This window comes from Colossoma macropomum, unplaced genomic scaffold (assembly GCF_904425465.1).
Source record: "Colossoma macropomum unplaced genomic scaffold, Colossoma_macropomum, whole genome shotgun sequence".
In the NCBI taxonomy this organism is placed as follows: Eukaryota; Metazoa; Chordata; class Actinopteri; order Characiformes; family Serrasalmidae; genus Colossoma; species Colossoma macropomum.
The window spans coordinates 27,975,883-27,996,730 of record NW_023494799.1 but is presented as its reverse complement, the minus strand read 5'-3'; the positions used below and the strand labels follow the sequence as shown (position 1 = coordinate 27,996,730).

The following is a 20,848-nucleotide window of genomic DNA, read 5'->3' as shown; positions in this document are numbered from 1 at the left end:
GTGCTAACTTTCCGGAATGGAGGAAACAGGAAGCGATAGGTCACTCAGTCACTGAGGATATAGTGCCTGTTTAATGGTGCACTACGCTGCCTGTCAGGCAGGATCAGGTCTCAGGCTGGAGATCCGCAGGGCTGAGCTAAACATCTGGACAGACAGGGAGGAATTCGATGTGACAAGAGGATCGCAATACATCTTTATACATTTACGCTTGAAACGTGATCCAGTGAGCCACCATGCGTTCACCTCCTCCTATGTCCTGATGTAGTGCCACTGTTACTTCGCTGGACTATATTTAGCCAGGCGGAGGACAGTCCAAGCTCGGAGGTCAGGTCCAAGATGATCAATCAGTGCGGCTCTGTGTACTGCCTGGGGACTGCTGTCCGCGTGCACACACAGGCAGGGGTGGCTACAAATCCACACATAAGCACTTACGGCACATGCTCCTATTTATAATGTGCTCTATATCAAGATAGAAATGAATGTATACACTAGCACTGCCGCCTCTAAGTCGACAAGCAACTAAGAAAATTAAACAACTAAGATTCTGTCAGTCAACGTGGCTATTTATCTAAATTGTTATTTGGATGTAAATTATCGCACTTTGTAAAATAAAGGAGTTTGATGTAGTATTGAAAAATTGTTAAAAGTTTCAAAACGTACCACCCACTCCCAAGTTTGTGCTACTGAAAAAATACTGTAAAAACAACCTTTTAAATTCACAGCTTTTTTTCAATGCTGCGCGAAGGTTGAAGACCACCCTTCATTTAATTTCCAGTCAGGAAAGCCATTAAGTACAAGATGATGTTTCTGAGAAGGTTAGATATAAGATAATCTACTTGCATAAGAAAGGGGGAGGTCAATGAAAATCAGTGAGAAAACTGGACTTCAAAAAATGATAAAAAAGATATAGAGAAAATTGAACTTCTAACAACTGTGCAAGAACTGACAGACCACCTAAACTGCTACCATCAGATTAACAGTGCTTGAAGTCTTCATCTTTAAGAGAGAGGAGAAAATCAAGCTCCACTCTTGATCTGAACAAATCCACAGGTGTTTCTGTCCATCCTTCCACAGTAAAGAGATAACTCAGTGCTAGAGTCTGAAAGGATGTGTAGCTATCAAGAAGCCTCACTGAGAAAAAGAAAATAGACACAAAAAAAGAAAAATTGCACATCAAACAAAGAAGCTGGTGTTCTCAGAACAATGACAGATCACGAGACCTAAACATCACTAAATGTGTCTAGGATTATTTGAACTGTGAGAAGCAAATCAATGCAACCGACTTCCAAAACTGAACTTTGGAGACTTCTGGAAAAACATTTCAGCAGATTTCTTTGAAAAACTGTAAGCAGGTCTCCCAGGAGGAAGTGAAGCTGATATGAAGGCAAATGACGGATGCACTAAACACTGAAAAACTGAATAGAATTTAACTGTACTTAATGGCTGTTTTGTCTGGAAAGGTGACTTTTGTATAGTGCTGTACATATATCTGTCTATTCAGATTATAGCAGTTTAGCTCCAGTGTGTTTCAGCCTGGACTACTTTCTGAATGAGGCAGCCAACAGAGGAGAGGTCATTTACATATATCAGGCACAATAACAAAAAAATCCTGTTGAATTCTAAGAAATAAAGAGAGGTTGGAAAACGGTTATGTATTAAACTGTATTTGGTACATAAACACACACAAACCTCATAGTAGGAATGAACAATTAATCATTTTTATATTGAAACTGTGAAATCGCAGGTGGCGCAATTGTAACAATATGCTAAATTATTCAAAGTTGTCGTAACAGGTTTTAAGTGGGGAAATACAACCTTATAATGCAGAGCTTGTGAGTTGGCAGTCTTGCATACTGTATTTGGCATTCAAGCCTCAAGTCTGTAAAAACCGTAGTGCTGTTTTTTTGGCAAAACAACAAACACGAAATAATAATACTTGTCATTTAATATAATAAAACTTGTAATTTTAACTGTGTAAAAACAGAAGCAGTACATAAAACAATGTGAATTGTAGTTAAAATGTACAAATATTTCATTTTCTCTATAATAATGAATGGCTGCTGTCACAAAGCTCGAAACGGGAAGTGAAATGGTTCATTACCTTTGTTAATGGTTTATTAAAGGTAAGACTCTGTGTTATTTGGCATAGCAGAGGGTGCCTCAGCTTGTGAATCCTTGCTGCAACGTTACTGTGGATTTAATCCGTGGTGTTTAAATTATCTGATGGACCGCAACTACCATAAACAGAGAGATTTGGGCAGAGGGGAAATGCTGTTTGATATAACACACATTATATGGTGAGACGATTTCACAAATAATTGAATACAACTTCCATGAACATTAGGACTTGACAAAATAACTGAATCGAGGTAAGTACACTACATACACATGCTCACACAAAGTTCCTTCATACAAGTGTGGCTATAATCTATTTTCGTCATTGCATGGAATTCAATCCTTTTAGCATGTGCAACAACATTTTCTGAATAGCCCTACACTTTATTTGAAAATCAGTCTTCTGTTGACTAAGAAAATGCCTGGATGATCAATACTATTCCTAAAACATACTCACACTTGAAGGGCCCATATGATGAAACAAACTCTCCTCACTTTTTTGATAATAAAAAAGTTTGAACACTGTAAACATTGTTGAAGTCTCAAAACGTAGTGTTCACTCCCCAGTCCATACGGTACATATATAGTTTTTGTCATGTTCTGAAAACATTTACAAATATCCACCTATTCAGTCTACAGCAGCTTAGCCCGCCCATTCATGTTTCAGTTACAAGGAGTGTTTCAGTTTAGACCGCTTTTTGAATGAGGCACAAACCTCATTTATAACGATACAGTAGGAAAAACGGGATAAAACGAAGTTGGAAAATTATCCCGTGTAAACATGACTTATGACTGTTTTTGTCACATAAGACCACATGAGCTTCATAAGTGGATTTTCTCCTTAAGTAGAAAAAATGACATAAAATTGTAGAGACACATGAGCAAGCCCATAAACACAAAAACATGTGAAGGAACACAAATTTGCAGGAACACATGCACCAAACTCGATATGACTAAGTGAGTCCACAAAGCTAAGAGTACTGCTTACCCTCTTCCACTGATTCCTACCCATAATAAACAAGCATAAACAAGCGGCTTGTGAGTGTGTCCAAAAATGTTCTCTTATAAGCTGTACCGCCCGAAATAACGAGGGGCGCTCCCACACATCAAAGACTCTCCAGTCTTCAGTGGTGAAATCAAGCAGATCGATGAGGCCTAAAACATTCAGAGGCCTTAAACATCCAGAGGTTGAACCTGTTCTTTTTGTTTAACTTCCTCCCCCCTGTTCTAATGGGACTGCCAAGAGAAAAGGTTCTGGAAGGAGAGGAGCTTCAGAGCTCACCTGATGTTCAGCAGTTTCAGGGCGTTGAGCAAGACCCCCTTCTTCACATCATAATCAATCTTCTGATCGGTCCCAAAACTCGGTGCTCGATTGATCTGGAAAGAAACACAAGAGTGAGATTACTTCTTTTTTTGTGGTTGGAGGAGTTTTTTGCCTCCCTCGCTTTCCAAATTAAAAAGCCTTTACACACCCAGCGTGGTTTATCAGAGTACTAATACATTTATTCAAACATATGTATAAATTATTGTTGTGTGAGGTATCAAAAGTTCAATGTTTCAGAACTATTTTAAGGTAAACAATTCAACACGCTAACTTGCAATGCTTTCAACTCTTTATTCAAAGGGCCTAAACTATGTCCAAGAGTTTGTCCAAGAGGAGTGTGTCCTCGTTTGAAGCAGTAACAGCCTCAGCTCTTCTGTAAAGACTCTACACTAGATGCCAAAACATTGCTGAGAGGATTTGATTGCATTCAAAACAAAGGCATTAGTATGGTCGGTTACTGATGTCGGACAATTAGTTCATCACAATCATCCATCACTCTAGAGAATGAAGTTCCACTGCTCCACAGCCCAATATTGGGGGGCTTTATACCCCCTTATAGCCGATACATGGTACTGGGCATGGTTGCTCAAGAGCATCCTATTCTACTGACAATGCTTTTATATGGAGATTATACAAGCTGTGTATCCACAAACTAATGCATGTGTCAGCAATGAGTGTACCTTAAAGTAGCTGAATTCACTCATCAGAAGGAGTAGATACTTTTCATTTAAATAATTGTGTATAATATTTAATCGAAAATATAGTGTGTATCAGACAAATTTTCCAAGTTAAAGAGTGTGTAAACGTAAACGTATGTAAGCACTGTTTCAAAGTTTCACCAAACAGCCTGTATGTAGAATTTAAGCAGTAAACAAAAAGTCTGTTTTAAATTTACTGTTTTTTTTTTTTTTGAAGTCACAAAAATCAACACATTTACATATATCTACCTCTTCACCTGATAGTAGTTTAGCTTCACCTATTCACTTTGAAGTTAAGAGGAATGTTTCAGCCTGGACTGTTTTTTTGAACAAGGCACAATAAAGGACAGCTAATCAGAACAAGCTAGCACAACTTCTATACATACTGTATTCTATACTCTGCTAAGATACAATAATTTACTTTTGTGAGTTCAATGCAGTAAACACAGGATGTTTATTGGGTTTTTTCTGCCATAGTATCATTCTGGTATTGGGCAATGGTATACTACACTTTGTATCAAAGTGAACATTTCTGGTATCATGATAACCCTAATGATGATATTTTGTATACCAAGCGTGATTTTTCAGAGAGCAAAAATGTAATATTTTTTCATCACCCTTGAATAAAACTTTCACCAGTGACATAAATTCACTTGACCAGTCACCAATGTCTCTGCCATTGGCAAGCTGACAACCAAGATGATGGATCAACTGTGTTCCAGCAAGTTCTTGGTCGTCCAAAACCATTCCTAAAATATACTGAGAATAAAAGTCCTTTCATATCATCAAAACTTCTTTTGGGAAAACTTCTCTCATGGTTTATTGAAAAAAAACCCCATATAATTCACTCCCTATTCTATATAGTACACATATGGAAAAAAGCTGCAAAAATATCCCATTTTCAACAGTTGCTTTTTTTGAGTTCACCAAGCATCACATATGTAAACAGAACAATAATCTGTGCTCTTCTACTTCAATAACATGATTTCTCAACACTGTTCTAGCATGTATTTGATATGCAAAGAATGTGATCAAATTCAGAAAAAATCAGATTTATCTAGTCTCACAACAAAACAGCAAAAAAAAATTAAGTGCATAATTTCTATTTATTCTATTTATTTATTGGAAAAAAATTAAACGGGTGCCAAAACTTTTACACATGACTGCACTTTGTGTAACTCACTATGTAAATAAATATGTAATGCAACATAATTACATTTCACTAGTAGAGCAAAAAGAAAGCAGAAATTCAGGACTTCTAAGGGTTAACACTCAAAATATGATCTGAAGAAAAGAAAAAAAAGCACTGTTCAGAAAGAAGAATGTATTGAAGGAGACACTTTTGTGAGGGGGGCAGTTTGAGTGGGGGTCAATGTGACCTTTGACCTATGTCTACTCATACATCCTGTTGGGCTGGGACAAGCTGCCACTTGATAAGATGTTAGCATCTCCTGTCAGACAGCACAGTCTCTCTGTCTGTCTCTCTCTCTCTCTCTCTCTCTCTCTCTGTCACTTATCCCCTTTCCCTTGCACTCAGCTAAAGTGCCGCCTCCCACTAGCAGTCAGCATCCTCCTCCATAGCCCACTGTGGGAGTATTGCTAAGAACTAGACTGAGTGTCATCTCTACTACATGCTTACAGTGAAAGAGAATCTACTATGTCTGGAGAGTGGATCGCGCTTTCTCCTAATGAGTGTAGCCACTGAAGTTCATAACTTTCCCCACCACCCCTTCCAAACCCTCTGCCCTCCCGCCCCTGAAACTCCTCCACAATCTTATAATAATGGCCCCCTTTCTTTTTAGAAGGTAAACAGTTGTCAGGGGCACTGAATTCAGGTATCAAGTGTTATTTGTAACATGCCAAAATCAATCCTTTGCCCTGTCTCTCCAGATGGCCCGAGAGCTGCTCAGTGTAACAAAAGGACCAAAGCAGTGCACTGATTGAATTGCAGGCTATGGGAAAAAAGGGAAAAAAAAAAAAAGCGAGGTCGAATAACAGTAGAAGTGGCACTTCTCGAAGGGCCGCACACCTCTCAGCGGAAGAGCTAAGACACGACCATCGGATACGTTCTTCTGGAACGTTCCTAGCAACTTGGTCCTGACACGCTTTTATTTAGAAGCAAAATTTCTGAAAATAAAACAAGGCAATTCCAACATTTGTCAGTGCAGTAAAAACCAACCGTAGCAATAACGTCTATTCTTTTTATTTCTCTCACAACAATGTGCAACTATGAATAAGCCATCCTCTGTTATGTATTAAATTGGCCATATCCTGCATTTCTCATTTCATTTTCCCCCCAAGGACCACTTACAAGGTTTGTGAGGGTTTATGCACCAAAAGGTGTATAATTCATTCTTACATGACCATTTTCTAACCTCCCTTTTTTCCTTAGAATTAAACAGTCTGTTTTTGTTACTGTGTCTGTAAAACTGATATATGTTAATGAGCTCTTTTGTGATTGGCCACACTGTATCATGCATCATTCAAAAAGTAGTTTGTGCTCAAAAACTCATAACTTGAGCATGAATCCACGGAGCTTAACTGCAGTAGGCTGAAATGGTGGATATATAAAAATGCACGGGTATTCATGACTTCACAAAAACAAGTAATTCAAAACAGGCTGTTTTTGCAGCTGTGTTTACATTGTATGGACTGGGGAGTCAATGGTTCATCTGTTGAAACTTTATCATTTACATGCTATATCAAAGACTTTTATTTCAAAAAAGAAGGAAACTTATTTTTAATTATATGAGCCCTTTAAGTAGAGGTTTAGTATGGTTCTGAAGCTACAACTTATTAAAGTGACAGTTTAACCAAAAAAATAAAAAATAAAATTAACAATTGCCCGCACTCCAAAAGCAGCAGAGCATGTAGTAATTCAGCCAAAACATGTTTGTTGCCTAAACTGGGTTTCAATAATTTTTTAAAACCATGAGGCTAATTTTGCTAACAAGAAATGGACACTCACCTCACACTGCATGAGCTGTTAAGAAAACTTGTCTAGCACCTTATTACTGTTATCTATACAAAAAGGCAAAATTAGGAAAGAGCGGGGTTGGTGGGTACAGTTTCTTTAATCTCTGCAGGATATTCCAGGATATCCCAAACAGCAGCAAATAAAGGCTAAACATCTAAGATAAAAAACAAACACTTTCTATGAGAGAAAATATGCATTCATGACTACATTAATATCAGCCACAACATGGAGATGGTTGAAATAACATTAAAAGGTTATAATTTCAAAGAATGAAGCAACAAATAGAAATAGAGCTTTTTTTTAACTAAACTGCAAACATAAACATTAAATGACAAGCAAATAAATTCTTTGAATCAATTTAATGTCAAGAATGTGTCATTTGTTTTATCATTGGCTGGTACTGAACATGGTGGACATGTGTGAGTGAAAGTAGAGACACCTTCCGTAAAACATTACTTGCGTAAAAGCAGTGTCCTCTATTTCTCTAGTTCATATTTAATACAAAAGTAGTTCGGCCTATAGATTAGAGATAAGAACAACTTGACACAAATTTAATGTAAATTTAATATTCAATATAAACTGGTTGTGGTATTTAGTAGGTGCGCAGTGTATGTTTGCGACAGTAGCCCCACATTTGACTTACAGTACAGAGCAAAAGTCAGAGACCACCCTCCTTTTACTTCATTTCCAGTCAAAATGACCATTAAGTACAAGTTATTCATTATTAAGAAGATAATTCTGAATTCTAGATAATTCTAGTGAAGTGGAAAGTCAAAGGAAAATAAATTTAAAAAGTATGCAAAATTGGAGTTTAAAATAGATTCAAAGATACACAGAAAAAATGGATCTCCTAAGAACTATGCAAGGCCTGGCAGACCACCAACCTGTCACGATCAAATGAACAGCACTTTCATCTTCACGAGACAGGATATAATCAAGCTCCACTCTTGCTGCAGATCTGAAAAAGGTGTTTCTGTTCATCCCTCCACTGTGAGAAGACAACCCAACACTATGAGTCTGAAAGGATGTGTAGCTTTCAAGAAGCCCTTACTGAGAAAAAGAAATAGACACAAAAGAAAAAAGGTTGCAAATCAAACAAGGAAGCCGCTGGTGTTCTATAGACTGTCCACTCCGGAGTGGACCTCAACATCACTGAATGCGTGTCGGAAAGTGCAACCAACTTCTAAGACTTTGGAAGTGTGCAAAAACATTGCTGCACATCTAAAACTAAATCCTTGAAAAGAGTGGAAGGGCAGTCGCACTAAATACTAAAAAACCTTTACTGTAATCTGTGTGGTCTTCTGTTCAATATGTTTTCTGCTTTTCTCCTCATGCTGTAAAATGAATAACTTGTACTTACTGAGCATTTAGACTGAAAATGAAATAAATGAAAGATGGTTTCTCACGTTCGCACATTACTGTATGTGCCAACCAACTCCAAAATCAATATGCCAACCAACTCCACCCACCTCAGGACACAGCTCTGTATTCACTTCAAGTTAGCTGGCTCGCATTACTTATCTTTGGCTTTCAAATTATATATCAACATATATGTGACTGTCAGCGTGTCACACAGTCTTAGATACCCAATAAACAAGTTTATTTAAAATTACTTTGCAGTTTGATGTTTTTGGAGGCAAGTGAGAAATGATTTAGGTTAGCACAATTACGCATCTATTACTAATTAGTAACATTAGCCTTGTAGCTCCTGTGCAAAATCTAAAGAAACAAACTTCATATACTAGCATGTATTAGCTAAACAACTCCATGTCAGATTATCAGGAATGCTGTATGAATTAATTTAGTCACTGAACAATTGCTTTAAGAGCACTCAGGAGCTTGGGACCACGGCATAGGCACACACAGACGGATGGGGACGCACAGCTGGAAAAAAAAATAAAACAAAAAAAAGAGCAGTCCGACTGCACCCCTCCTCCGCCTCCACCACAGCATCAGAGGCAAAGCCCTCACCGGGCCCAGAGTAAATCTAGCCCTGGCTGGATGTTAATCCCTCTCACAAAGGTGCTTACTGATGTGTGCCCGGCTTAGAAGCGAGCTGTAAGATAATATTTACATCACAACTGAACGCCGGGGGCGAATAATAGGAGGGGCCGGCAACAGTGGGCTAAATCAATGAATTTACTGTACCAGCCGTAACCCTAGCAGCAGTAGCTCTCTCTCTCCCTCTCTCTTTCTGGATGCTTTGAGCCATGCAACGTTACCCCTTGCCGAGAAGCTGCCCCGCAGATGGCTCGTCTCACAAAGCAACAAAGAGCGGCTCATCAAGTTCGGCGACCCAGGAGTTCCGCAGATTTAGCATGTCAGACATGTAACGGCTCCTTTTTTAACCCCTTAAACTGCAGGCTTATTATTCACTTATTAATCTTAAGACGTATTATTCAGTAGCTACTATGAATTGTTTGGTAAGTGCTGCGAAACTAATGTGCAAGTTATGTAGTTACGAGAGTGAGGAATTGAACTGTAGGCCCACATACAGAGCCGTAGGACTGAACCCCTTAAACTCTACTCTTTACTATTCAACTAGTAAACTTACAAGACATATTATTCAGTAGTTATTATAAATGATTCAGTCACTACTATGAAATTATTGTATAAGGGTCTGAAAAGCTGGGATTTTTTCATTTAAACTTTGAAACAAATGACAGATCATTTCACAGTTTTGAACAAAAAAAAAGTAAAAAATAAAATATTTAAAATTCTGTACTATTTCTAGGTCATTACTCACAATCTAAGCACATTCTGGCCTCAAAATTGACCAAATAGAAAAAATAATACCTTGAATTCACTCGCTTTAAATGGGTACATCGGAAATACATCAACCCAATTACTGATGTTTATTTTACACACTTTTGACAAGAATTGTGGTGATGTAACATATTGTATTGACATGGAAACGTCTTTGATTCCTTCCATTGTGACACACATTCAGATGAGATCTGATCTACTCATCAGAGCCTTCTGTACAACCTGTGGAGTCCATACCAGCTTGACTGGTCACACCGTCATTAAAGCAAAAGAGGGACACAACAAATACAATTAAATGATCAATTTCATGTTAAAATTCCAATGATTCTACTTTTCACGCAAATTGTTATGATGAAAATATTATTTGTAAAGAAAAATATTGTATTAAATTAGAAAACAATGTATAATAACAGCACTTTCATTAATGATCTCAGACTTCTGGACGCCACTGCACAATATGAAGTTACTAAAAAAGTAAATGAAGAGAGGGCCCACATACAGGCCCTTAAGATTTAATTTCTTAAACTCCACACTCTTAATAATAAAGGTGCCAAATGGGTTCTTTGTAGTGATGGACCGCATTTGCTTCCCTAACGAACCCTTCAGTGGACTGTTCTTTGGAGGACTATTATTGCCAATGAGATGCGTGAGTGTGAAGAAGCTTTTGAAAGTTTAAAAAACCTTTACATAATTTAAAGTTCTGTACCAATTAAAGATTTTTTTTTCCAAGAATCACATGTCCATGCCAAGAACAATTTAGGAACCTTGGATATGTATTTAATGGTTGAGATGTAAACAAAGTCATTCAGCATGATTTGATGTGAAACGGTTCACTGCAGAGGAATTTTCTTTTTAATGGTGGTGAATGAAACTAGGGGTCACAATATCTACAATGCAAATATAGACATTTTATTTACTACCCAACATGACCAGTGAACCAACACTTAAACCGTGTAGCTTTGAATTCACTTGATTTAAATGTACATCAGTTCCACATGAATTAAATCAACACTATTCTGGCCAAAAGTAAGACATTAACTGTGTTGTGTTTAGGTAATGTATTTTATTTATGTGAAACCAGTGTACATATGTGATTCAAGTTAATTCAGTAAATGGTAAAACAGTGAGAAATCCAAAAAAAAAAAAGTTTGGTAACACTTTTGCCTGTATTTACTCCTCTGTCATAAATGGACTTAAAAAATAGGTTTTAGGCCAAAACTCTCTCATATAAGTATAGGAAATGTGTAATTTTCTATTAGGTTGCTTTCAGAGGCATTAACGCTTTGGACGTCTGATCTGTGAACAACTTTAACAGTGTATGTTTTAAGATTTATCCCTCACTTACTACAATGGACTATTACAATAAAGCTAAAATGAAGTATGAGGAAAGTAATATGAACTTAAGTGTGGAGCTTTTTTCAGACTTTCTCACTCTTTTTTTTCCTTAATAATTCTGGCTGCGCTGAGACAAAGCAGACTCCTCAGCAAGCCCTGAGTGGAGTAAGAATGTGAGAGAGTCGTCACTGTTTTCTGGCCGCCAGGCTCTGTGCCCGTCAGCATTTGAAGCAGGCCGTGTGGCTCTGGGGTTAATAAACCCCTGTAGGCGCTAAAACCCCTCTGCTCATTTCCGTAAGGGTCTTTGGCAGGGGCTTTAAAGACCACGTTCAAGAAGGGCGCTCAAAAAAAAAAAAAAGGTAAAAATTAGCCTTACATTTCCAGATAATCTGAAATCAGACATGGTCAGAGATGAACAATGTGTGTCCACGGAAACTACAAAAAAGTTTAACTGAATACATTTCTTCCCCCGTCCTGCATTTCTAAACAAGCCAATCCAATTAACAGCGTGCTTTAGGAGTACGCTATATTGATTCAGTCGTTAGTTTCCACCTCCCCACCTGAATATCTCTGGCTTTGATGCATAAATAACCTGTCAGTGGTCCCGCAGCCAGCGGTGAGAGATGAAGCCTCAATGATTCAATTTCTCCGCGCGATTAGTCCCACATGTATCAGCCGTTTGGTTGGAGTTTACTTTGATGTACTAGTGGGCTAACGATCTTGAATGCTGCCCTTCAAGCTCAAACGTGCAGGCACAGAACGAGCTGAAGACCATTCCAACATTCCTGTCGAGGAAATGTGGAAGGCAAATACACAACAGAACGTCCAAAAAAAAATGTGGAAGGCCAAACAAAAGGTACAAAAGAACTCACTGATCTTTTTAGGATGCGAGAATCATTTTTATTATTATTTAGTAAAAAAAAAAATACAGCTGGTATTTAAAAGCCTTCAGCATGATTAATCTTTCAGTAATATTAGTAGGCCGCACCGTGACCACAGGAGAGTAAACAAACATTGCTTTCTCAGGAGCTAAAAAAAAAAAAAGCTGCAAGGCCGGCCGCCAAAACAGACTGACCGCTGCAATGCAAATCAAGAGAGAATGAGCGGGCAGCCTCGGCTCCCCTTTCACATCGTTATCAATCACTTTTTTGTTCTTTTTGTCGCATTTCGAGTGGCTAATTCCAGCGCTGAAACCCAATAGCCGTCGCCATGCACTTTAAGGGTCAGAGAGCTAGCCAGCCCGCAGTCCTCGAGGTCACCTACTCCGAGAAACTGGGAAGGCTTTCCATACACACACAAACACACACACAGTCAAGGCCAAACACACACATACACACACACACAGACCGCCTCATGGGTTCAGTGATAAATGGCCAAATGACTGCCGCGGCTCTTCCACTGCCCGTCCTTAAGGCGTCTATTTTCAAAGGTACAGTAAAAATGTAATTTAGGTTTTTTTTTTTTCACACAGGTATAGATAAAGACAGACAGATGAATGGATCGCTATAATCATTTTTTAATAAATCTCCCCCCACCACCACATGGGAAAGCTAAACACTGCCATCTAGAGTTACCCGAGCCATCAAAACGCAGAAGAGAGAGTTGTACAGATTAATCAAAACCAGAGGAATCAAATGGACGGGCTTAATGGTAAACGTGCGGAGGGAGACTAAAGTGTGGCAGAGAGTAAATCTGATAATATGGTGCACTCATTGCATAATTCATGATTACACAGTGACAAATCCCATGCAAGTCAAAAATAAAAGTTTGACAGTTTGAAAATTCTGTTTCATGCATGAATTCCTGAGGCTCACAAGGCATGCATAACCAAATTCGCACTGCCTTCAAAAAAAAAAAAGTATGAAACTTTTAACAGGAGGGCCTTCGCCTTAAAATATTTTTAGTCGTATTTCGGGATTTCTTCCACCTGATTATGTTCTCTCAAACAAAATGCATACATATAAACGCAACATTTTTGTAATTAATAAATATTACAATATTATTAAAATATAGCCTTTAAAAAAACCAAACAAAATACAATTCCAGAAAATCGGCCTCTTTTTCTGAGGACCATGTTTGTAGATGCATGTCATGCGAAGCATGCAGGTTGAAGCTGCATGTTGCAACAAGGGGGAAATGGCCGTCAGGAGGTTGTGGAGACGGCCGGGAGATCAAACGGGCACGTCTGAGAGCGCCTTCAAATGGGGCTCTGTTTGTGTACGCTCTCTGATGCAGATCACTTCCATTCATTTACTCGCAGTGGAAGAAAGAGCTGAGGCCTGGCTTGTGTCAGCTTTCAGGGAAAACGACAACCAAACTCATCTTGAAATAATTGAGGTGGAAGGAGAGGGAGTGTGTGAGAGAGAGAGAAAGGCATGATAGAAAGAAAGAAAAAAGAAAGAAAGAAAGAAAGAAAGCAAGAAAGAAAGAAAGAAAAAGAGGAAAGTGGTCGAAGGGTAGAGAGACACAGAGAGAGTGTGTGAAAGAGAGAAAGAAAGGATTAAAACAGAGACAGAGAGACAGGGATAAAGAGAAAGAAAAATGAGAAAAGGGTTGAAGAAGAGAGAGTGGGAGAGAGACAGGAGAAGAACAAGAAGTGAGAGAGAAAAGGGTTGAAGGAGAGAAAGAAGAGAGAGATAGAGAGAGAGAGAGACAAATAGAAAGAGACAGACAGACAGAGAGAGAGAGAGTAAGAGAAAGAAAGTGAGAGAGAGAGAGAGAGAGAGAGGGAGAAAGAGAGAGAGAGAGAGAGAGAGAGAGAGAAAAAGAGAGAGAGAGTAGCCACTGGCAAAGCATCTTCCAAACAAATCTTTCTTACTCATGGCTGTTTTGGTGGCTGCCAATCACCCCCCCCACGCACACACACTCACTGCGGCCCCCTCCTGCAGGGGGGCGATTAGGCTGCAGCTCCCAATAAACAAGCCCTAATGACTGTGCGTCTCACATGCAGCTCAAACACCAGCACTACACAGCCCTGTGTGTGTGTGTGTGTGTGTGCGTGTGTTTGTTTGTGTCAGTGATGTGACTATTTCTCTTTTTGTTCTTTTTCTTCTGCGAGAGTAAAGCAGCACAGCCCCCTCCCTCCCCCTCCCTCGTGGGTGAGAGGGAGGGGTGTGTCCGTCCACTGTTTTCACTCAAAACCGCTGTGTGTTTTTGCATGCGAGTGTGTGTGTGTTCCCATGTGCAGGTCAGTAGAAAACACACCCCAACCAACCCTCCTGTCACTGAGTACACAGCCCCCCAGCAGCCCACCACTACAGGTCTAATTACTCTCTGACTGCTGTTTCAGCTTTAAAGTGGTGGTTTAGGCAAAAATCAAACACAGTTTTTTTTACTGATTTATCAAAATTAAAATTCTTGGCTAAAACTGAAACTGTAATTCAGGACAAAATGGTACAAAAACTGAAAACCCAAAAAGCTGAAGATGAATAAAACAGTTTGGATAAAATAAACAGATGATTACAGCACATACGCTACAGAATGCACCACAACCTTGTTTCTTGTTTTCAAAGTCTTAGGCTTTGACACTCTGTTGTCGGCTTATTTAAGCTTAGTTCGTTCCAATAAATAGTTATGGCTGTTTTTTAAAAAAGTGTCATTTTTTGACCATTTCCAGCCAAAAAAATTTAGTCACCAAAATTTCAGGCATCCCTACAATCTTCCCCTTTATATATATGCCAAACTGTTGGCCAAAAATGATGTATAAAATTACTTGTACAAAATAAAATGTTAAATGTATAAAGATAGAAAACGTACTAACAGAATTCAGGCTTCTAGGTGGCTGATGCTGCTGTGATACTAGCTTTCTATGTAAGAGTTCTGCATCAAGTCTATTCGAGTCTACTTAACTACACACAGTTTGAGCTGTGTAATTAATACATACTTCACTGCTTTTGGAATATTCCGAAGATGGGCATAAATGTTTGTGACGTTGCAGCTCCTCTGCCAGCCGATCTTTGAGTTGACTTGACTTGAAGCAGACTTGTTTAGGTCTTAAACAGGATGATACTATGTTGCTAAAACAGCAGCAGCAGGCATCTAGAACCCTGAATTTTGTCAGTACTTTTGTCTATCTTTATACATTTCACATTTTATTTTATACAAGGATTCTTATACAATACGTATCGCTGCTGTCATAAGAAAACCTCGTATGTGCAAAATAATAACTTTACAGGAGAAGGAAAAAACCTACTTTACTTTTAATGCAAGTCGATTTTGGGTCACTTCTTTTAGTCTATTTATCATGAAATGTACATACAGTGTAAAGGGCAATGGGTATTTTAAAAGTATGTCAAAAACTGAAAATTGTCAAAAATGGAGATACAAGGTTTTCTTCCAACAACAGCATTAAGCTAATTTTTACTTGATGCTCGGGTCAACGATCTCACCTCACCCCCAACACTAACGGAGAGCTAATCAGCATTAGCTTGACACAGAGCTCCGCAGAGACGTACAACGCATAGCTGAGATTTTAAAGGTGTGGACATCTCAGGATCTGCAAGCCTCTGTGATAAACAACGCTGCACTGTGACGCAGGTAAGTTTACATGCAGAAGTACATATCAGCCATGCAGTTTGCACAGTGCTACATTGGTCACTGTGAGCTTCTATGACCTGTTAGCTACATCAGCATCACAGCTTCATTGCCAAGGTTCAGACATCAAACACGCCTTGGCTGATTGAGTACATTTGGAATACATTACGATAAAAGTGTTAATTTGATTTCTCGTTTAATCATCACTTTAATTGAGCCTGAATTTTGATCAATACTGATCACCACCAACCGAACACTGAGTATAATTCTATATTCCTAATGGTAGAGCTTGTAACGTTATCTTGCAGCAATAAAGACAGTCATCAGCTCATTGAAAAGTATCACTGAAAAGAACAGCTTAATTTAGCTTTAATTTAAGAATAGCTTAATTATCAACAAACCTAAATTAAGTGAGAGAGACAGGCCATAGCTATACTACCATCCTAAGTTTTTTCTTTTACATTTTAATGTTTCAAAAAAGGGTGATATAGACTATGGAAATCAAAATTGTCAGAAATATTTAATAAATATTGGCAACGCTGTTTTCTGTTCACCTTTGTGCATTGATTAATAAAATGTTGCGAAAACCTACACTGGAAATTTTCTTTGGGGGAAATAAAACGTGTTTACATGCAAATTCACCATCATGTGACAGATTTCCCTTACGTGCCTCTCACAACAAACAGCATGGCGGAGAGGAAAAACCGGACTGAGGAGAAGACGGGAATATTTTTAAAAGGAATGCTGCCACTTTTCAGCACTTACAGAGAGATACCCACAAAAGGCCACAACCTTTCTAAATGGAAAGTGCTCAACCAGCTTTATTTCAGGGAAGCGTATGGATACCCGGGTACTTGGTTAACCATTCGAGGGGCCAGTATTCCAATACTAATTCAGGTATTTGTTATGTAAGAAGGCAGAGAAAACACACAGACACACAGTAAGTGCTAGTATAAAACATAGGTGCCTAATCGTGAGGATATTGACAAAAATGCGCTGTTAAAGGCCTGACTGAGAGGGTAGACATAGTGAGACCAGCTCTGGTGCGGCTTTTGTGCTTACTACGATAACTACTCTTGCTGATGTTAGCTGGATCCAGAAACAGTGAAAACATATTCTTCTGACAAACTGATCTGTTGGTATTAGTTTTAGCTCATAGCTCCTCATCTGAAGATGCAGCCTCTGATACTCATCCAACATGAAAACCTACTGTGTTTTCAGCTATTCATTTATGTGCAACATCAATGCTTTCAACTAAAATGGTACGTCCACAACCCAACATTAATTTCATCCAAGTTGATTATTTCCGGGGGCTCGTTTTTGCTTTTTCTAACCAATTATCCATCCATTAACCCTTATGGATACTTGATTACCAAAGTTAGTTGGAATACTCCATATGGCAGAACAACGTGATCTCTCCTGTAATAGCTCTGATAGAAAAATAACAATAGTGAAATAAACAATGAAATAAAATATAAAGAAAATAAATATAAAGAAAATATACTTATCAGTAGGTAATGGGGAAGTAAAAGAAGGCTTCAACATTGAAATTAGATACCGAAACATGTCAAATACAAGTTTTTATGGATAAATCACATTTTTTCAGGAAATGAAGTCATTACATAAAGGACATCATTAAAAGCTGATGGAAAGAAGCAGTTGGGCCACAAAAAGTGCAATAATGAGTTTACGCATTTTCATTTTATCGCTTGCAATTTGCACAGAAAGTCGATGAAAACACAGCTAATGAGAAACATCGAACATGAAATATGAACCCAACCTGAACATGACAAATATTTATCTGAACCTGACCAAACATGCTGTGAATAGCCAGGTTTTGACAAGTATTTCAAGCTCTACTTCTTTTCTTTTTTTTCTCTCTCAGTCAAGCAGCTGTATTTGTATGTGAGTCTGCACCTCCACGTGTGTGTGTGGGTGCAAGTAGAATCCACAAACAAGAAGTAAGCGGGGCTTTAATGAGCCCGAACGCGGCAAGCGGTCTGCCGCCCCTATACAGCTAGGCTAGCGAAAGTCACCACGCGAAATTCATAACCATAATAAACACCCTCCCAGCCAGAGTCCACCCTCACGGACGTTTGTTCAGCAAGGCGGGCCTGGACGTATATTTTACTCAGGTTTCTCCCTTTCTCTCTCTCTCTCTCGCTCTCTTGGCCTATCTCTCTCTCCCGTCTCTCTATCTCTGTGTGTGCCGCCCTGAATATCTCCCTGTCCTCTTGCCTTTGCATTATTCGTCATGCCAGCTTAACAGCTCCAGTGTGACCAGCTTCTGGAAAGACTTGAATAAAAAAGGGGGGAGGAAAAAAGAGAGAGAGAGAGAGAGAGAGAGAGAGAGAGAGAGAGGGCCCGGGGGGCAATGATATCGGTGTTGCACCACAGCATTTGACTAATGGGTGTTTGTGTCCCTCTGGATTCCTCCTGACCTCTGGAGGGGGCTATCCTTCCTAGCAACAGTAGCCTCAGTCAAATCAGTAGGCGCACAATTAGCAATGCTAACACTGTGCGGTCACAAAAGCGCCAAACAAACGGCGCTAGCCGCATCTAGTGCAGATCGTGGGTGATGTGCGAGAGTGAAGGTTTCTCGAGTTACGTTTTGGGCATCGCCCCCCTCAACCAGCTTGTGTAAATGGCCCAAATGTTTTGAATGTCAAAGGGAGGTAAAAAGCGGTGTTGAAAACCCGGGGAATTAAGATAAGGATTGCAACAAAAGCCACCTTTCTCTCTCCGTCTTGCTACAATGCTGTCTGTCTGACGAGCTCGAGCCGTATGCTGGAGCTGTTCCGCCTCCTACCGTGTTCTCCTCACGCATCTGACGAAGAAAGAAAGAAAGAAGCGCTAGGAATGGTTTCAGCAGGTGCGCGCTAGGAAGCACCGCTGTAAATATTATAGCATGATTTAAATAGCACTCTTTAGCCTGGTTTAGATTTTTTTCCGCCTTCTTCTTGGCCTCAGTTCATGTGGTGTTTTTGTGGAGTTAATTGAGAGGCAGAATAAGCTATACCGCTATGCGGGGGTGTTTTCTTTTCTTTTTTTTTTCCTCGTGTGCCTGTGCATGCATGTGTGTCCCAAACCAATGGTGTTTGCCATAGAGAAATAAAGCTGCTTATTCTGACCAAAAAAAAAACTTTTCAACGTAATAACCAAATGTAAGGTGCAATAAACTTTCTAGGAAACGTGCCACAAGAGGGAAAACAATCTTATTCTACATTTACACAATATATCATCCACCTTTCACATGGAGTGTACATATGTGCATGAAATTGATTTGAGACAAAGTTTCATTCCCTTGTTAGGTTTGCAGGCACTGGAAGGGAAGAGGGGAGGGGGGGTTGGCCCTGCTGTCTGAAGACAGGCGGGAAAAGGCCTTGCTAACACCATTAGAGGCTGAGGGCTGGGGCTGGCATCAGAGAAGCGGCCTAATCTGTGCTGACACAAATAAGGCAACCCAAGACTCTCTGATGTAAGCCATTTGTGCTGTTGTGTTTTTGGCAAAAAACGAATTTTAAAATTGCTTGGAAAATAAAAAAGCAGTACAGTTAGATTTGTAATTCATGAAATGTTTTTGTGTTTTTGTGTCTTGGAATAATTAAATTTGAATTTCTATTGCCTGGCAGTGATTACTGACCAAATTCCGATGTTCTGTTTCATGAAACTTTCTGTATACATTTTAATAATATTTTCCCCTACAAAGTGTAAGCAATAATAATAATAATAATAATAATAATAACAACCTAATATTATTATTATTATTATATAGTTTATTTTAAGCTTAAGGTTAAGATTACTCATTTTATTACAGAATACATATGTTTCCTATCTGTTTTTCTGATAATATATTTTAATTTTATATGTATATGTGGGTGGGTGTGTGTGTGTGTACATATTTGTGTGAGTGAGTAAAAAATATAAAAATCTCTGTAAAGGATATATATATATATATATATACACACACACACATGTAAGTATACATGTATGTATATACACATATGTAAATATACGTGTGTGCATATATATATATATATATATATATATATATTTATTTATATACATATATACATATACACACACACACACACACACACACACATATATATATATACACATACACACACATATATATATATATATATATATATATATATATATATATATATACAGATATACAAATAAAAAAAAAAAAATTAGAATATACACAACACAACAAAAAAAGAATAAAAGCAAACATCTGAAATTTGCAATGTGTAAAACAGTGCTTTAAATTTTATGAAAAACAGTGCTTTAAATTTTATGAAATAGCCCATTCTGCACCTACACACGTCTGCCTCAATACTCAAAGTTACAGTGAGTCCATGTTGCCTCTACTGAGACTGAGTTTGGAAATGTCTCTTGACTAATCACTCAAAATCGGAAATAAATGTTCGTTGCCGTAAATGTAGCGTGAAAGAGAAACAGCTTTTTTTCCCCCTCTGTGCGGAACTTGCGGGGATGTTAATTGATGGGAGTTTGTGGTGGGCTGCTAGTAGCACCGAGGGATCATTATCGCTGAAGTGTAACGACTGCATCTACCACTGTTTGCATTCTTCCCTCAATTCGTCGAGGCTCCGAAAAACCTGCATGGAGACAATCGGAGAGCTGCGGAGAAACACCACTGTCATTCAGCGGCCGCTGCATTCAAACTCAGGTACAGCTGTGACAACTATCACTCCAGCAAACCAAGAAAGCAGAGGAGAAAAAAAATCCCTGTCCATTTTAACTTTCAAGCTGCTAGAAAGAGAAAGATTTACTCGGAAGGTTTACGCAATGGCAAAAACAAATAATTATCCCAAAGGCATTTCACATCCCAGAGTCAATTGGTAGGGAAAGGGAGGGGGGGTGGAAGTTGGAGGAAAAAAAAGCCCAGTACTTTGGGTTAAAGGATTTAGGTCATGCTTTAACTGGCTGACATCAGTGTGGGAGAGATGGAAAACCTGACATGGAACTTTCTGGAACAAGCACTCCATAATTCCCCCCTCCCCCCCCTCCCCGCCCCCCTACACCTAAAAGAGAGAGTTCCAGCAATCGTGGGCCCCAGCCATTGCTGAA

The 20,848-nt window shown here is 38.9% G+C and overlaps 1 protein-coding gene across 1 annotated transcript in view; it reads right to left on the bottom strand.

Moving 5' to 3' along the window:
- The window catches only part of ttll7 (tubulin tyrosine ligase-like family, member 7), a 103,445-nt gene that overhangs the window by 41,116 nt on the left and 41,481 nt on the right, over positions 1-20,848 (bottom strand). Inside the window, exon 10 of the mRNA XM_036586999.1 lies at positions 3,398-3,492. Coding sequence (XP_036442892.1) covers positions 3,398-3,492 — 95 coding nt within the window. The remainder of the gene's footprint in view (positions 1-3,397; positions 3,493-20,848) is intronic.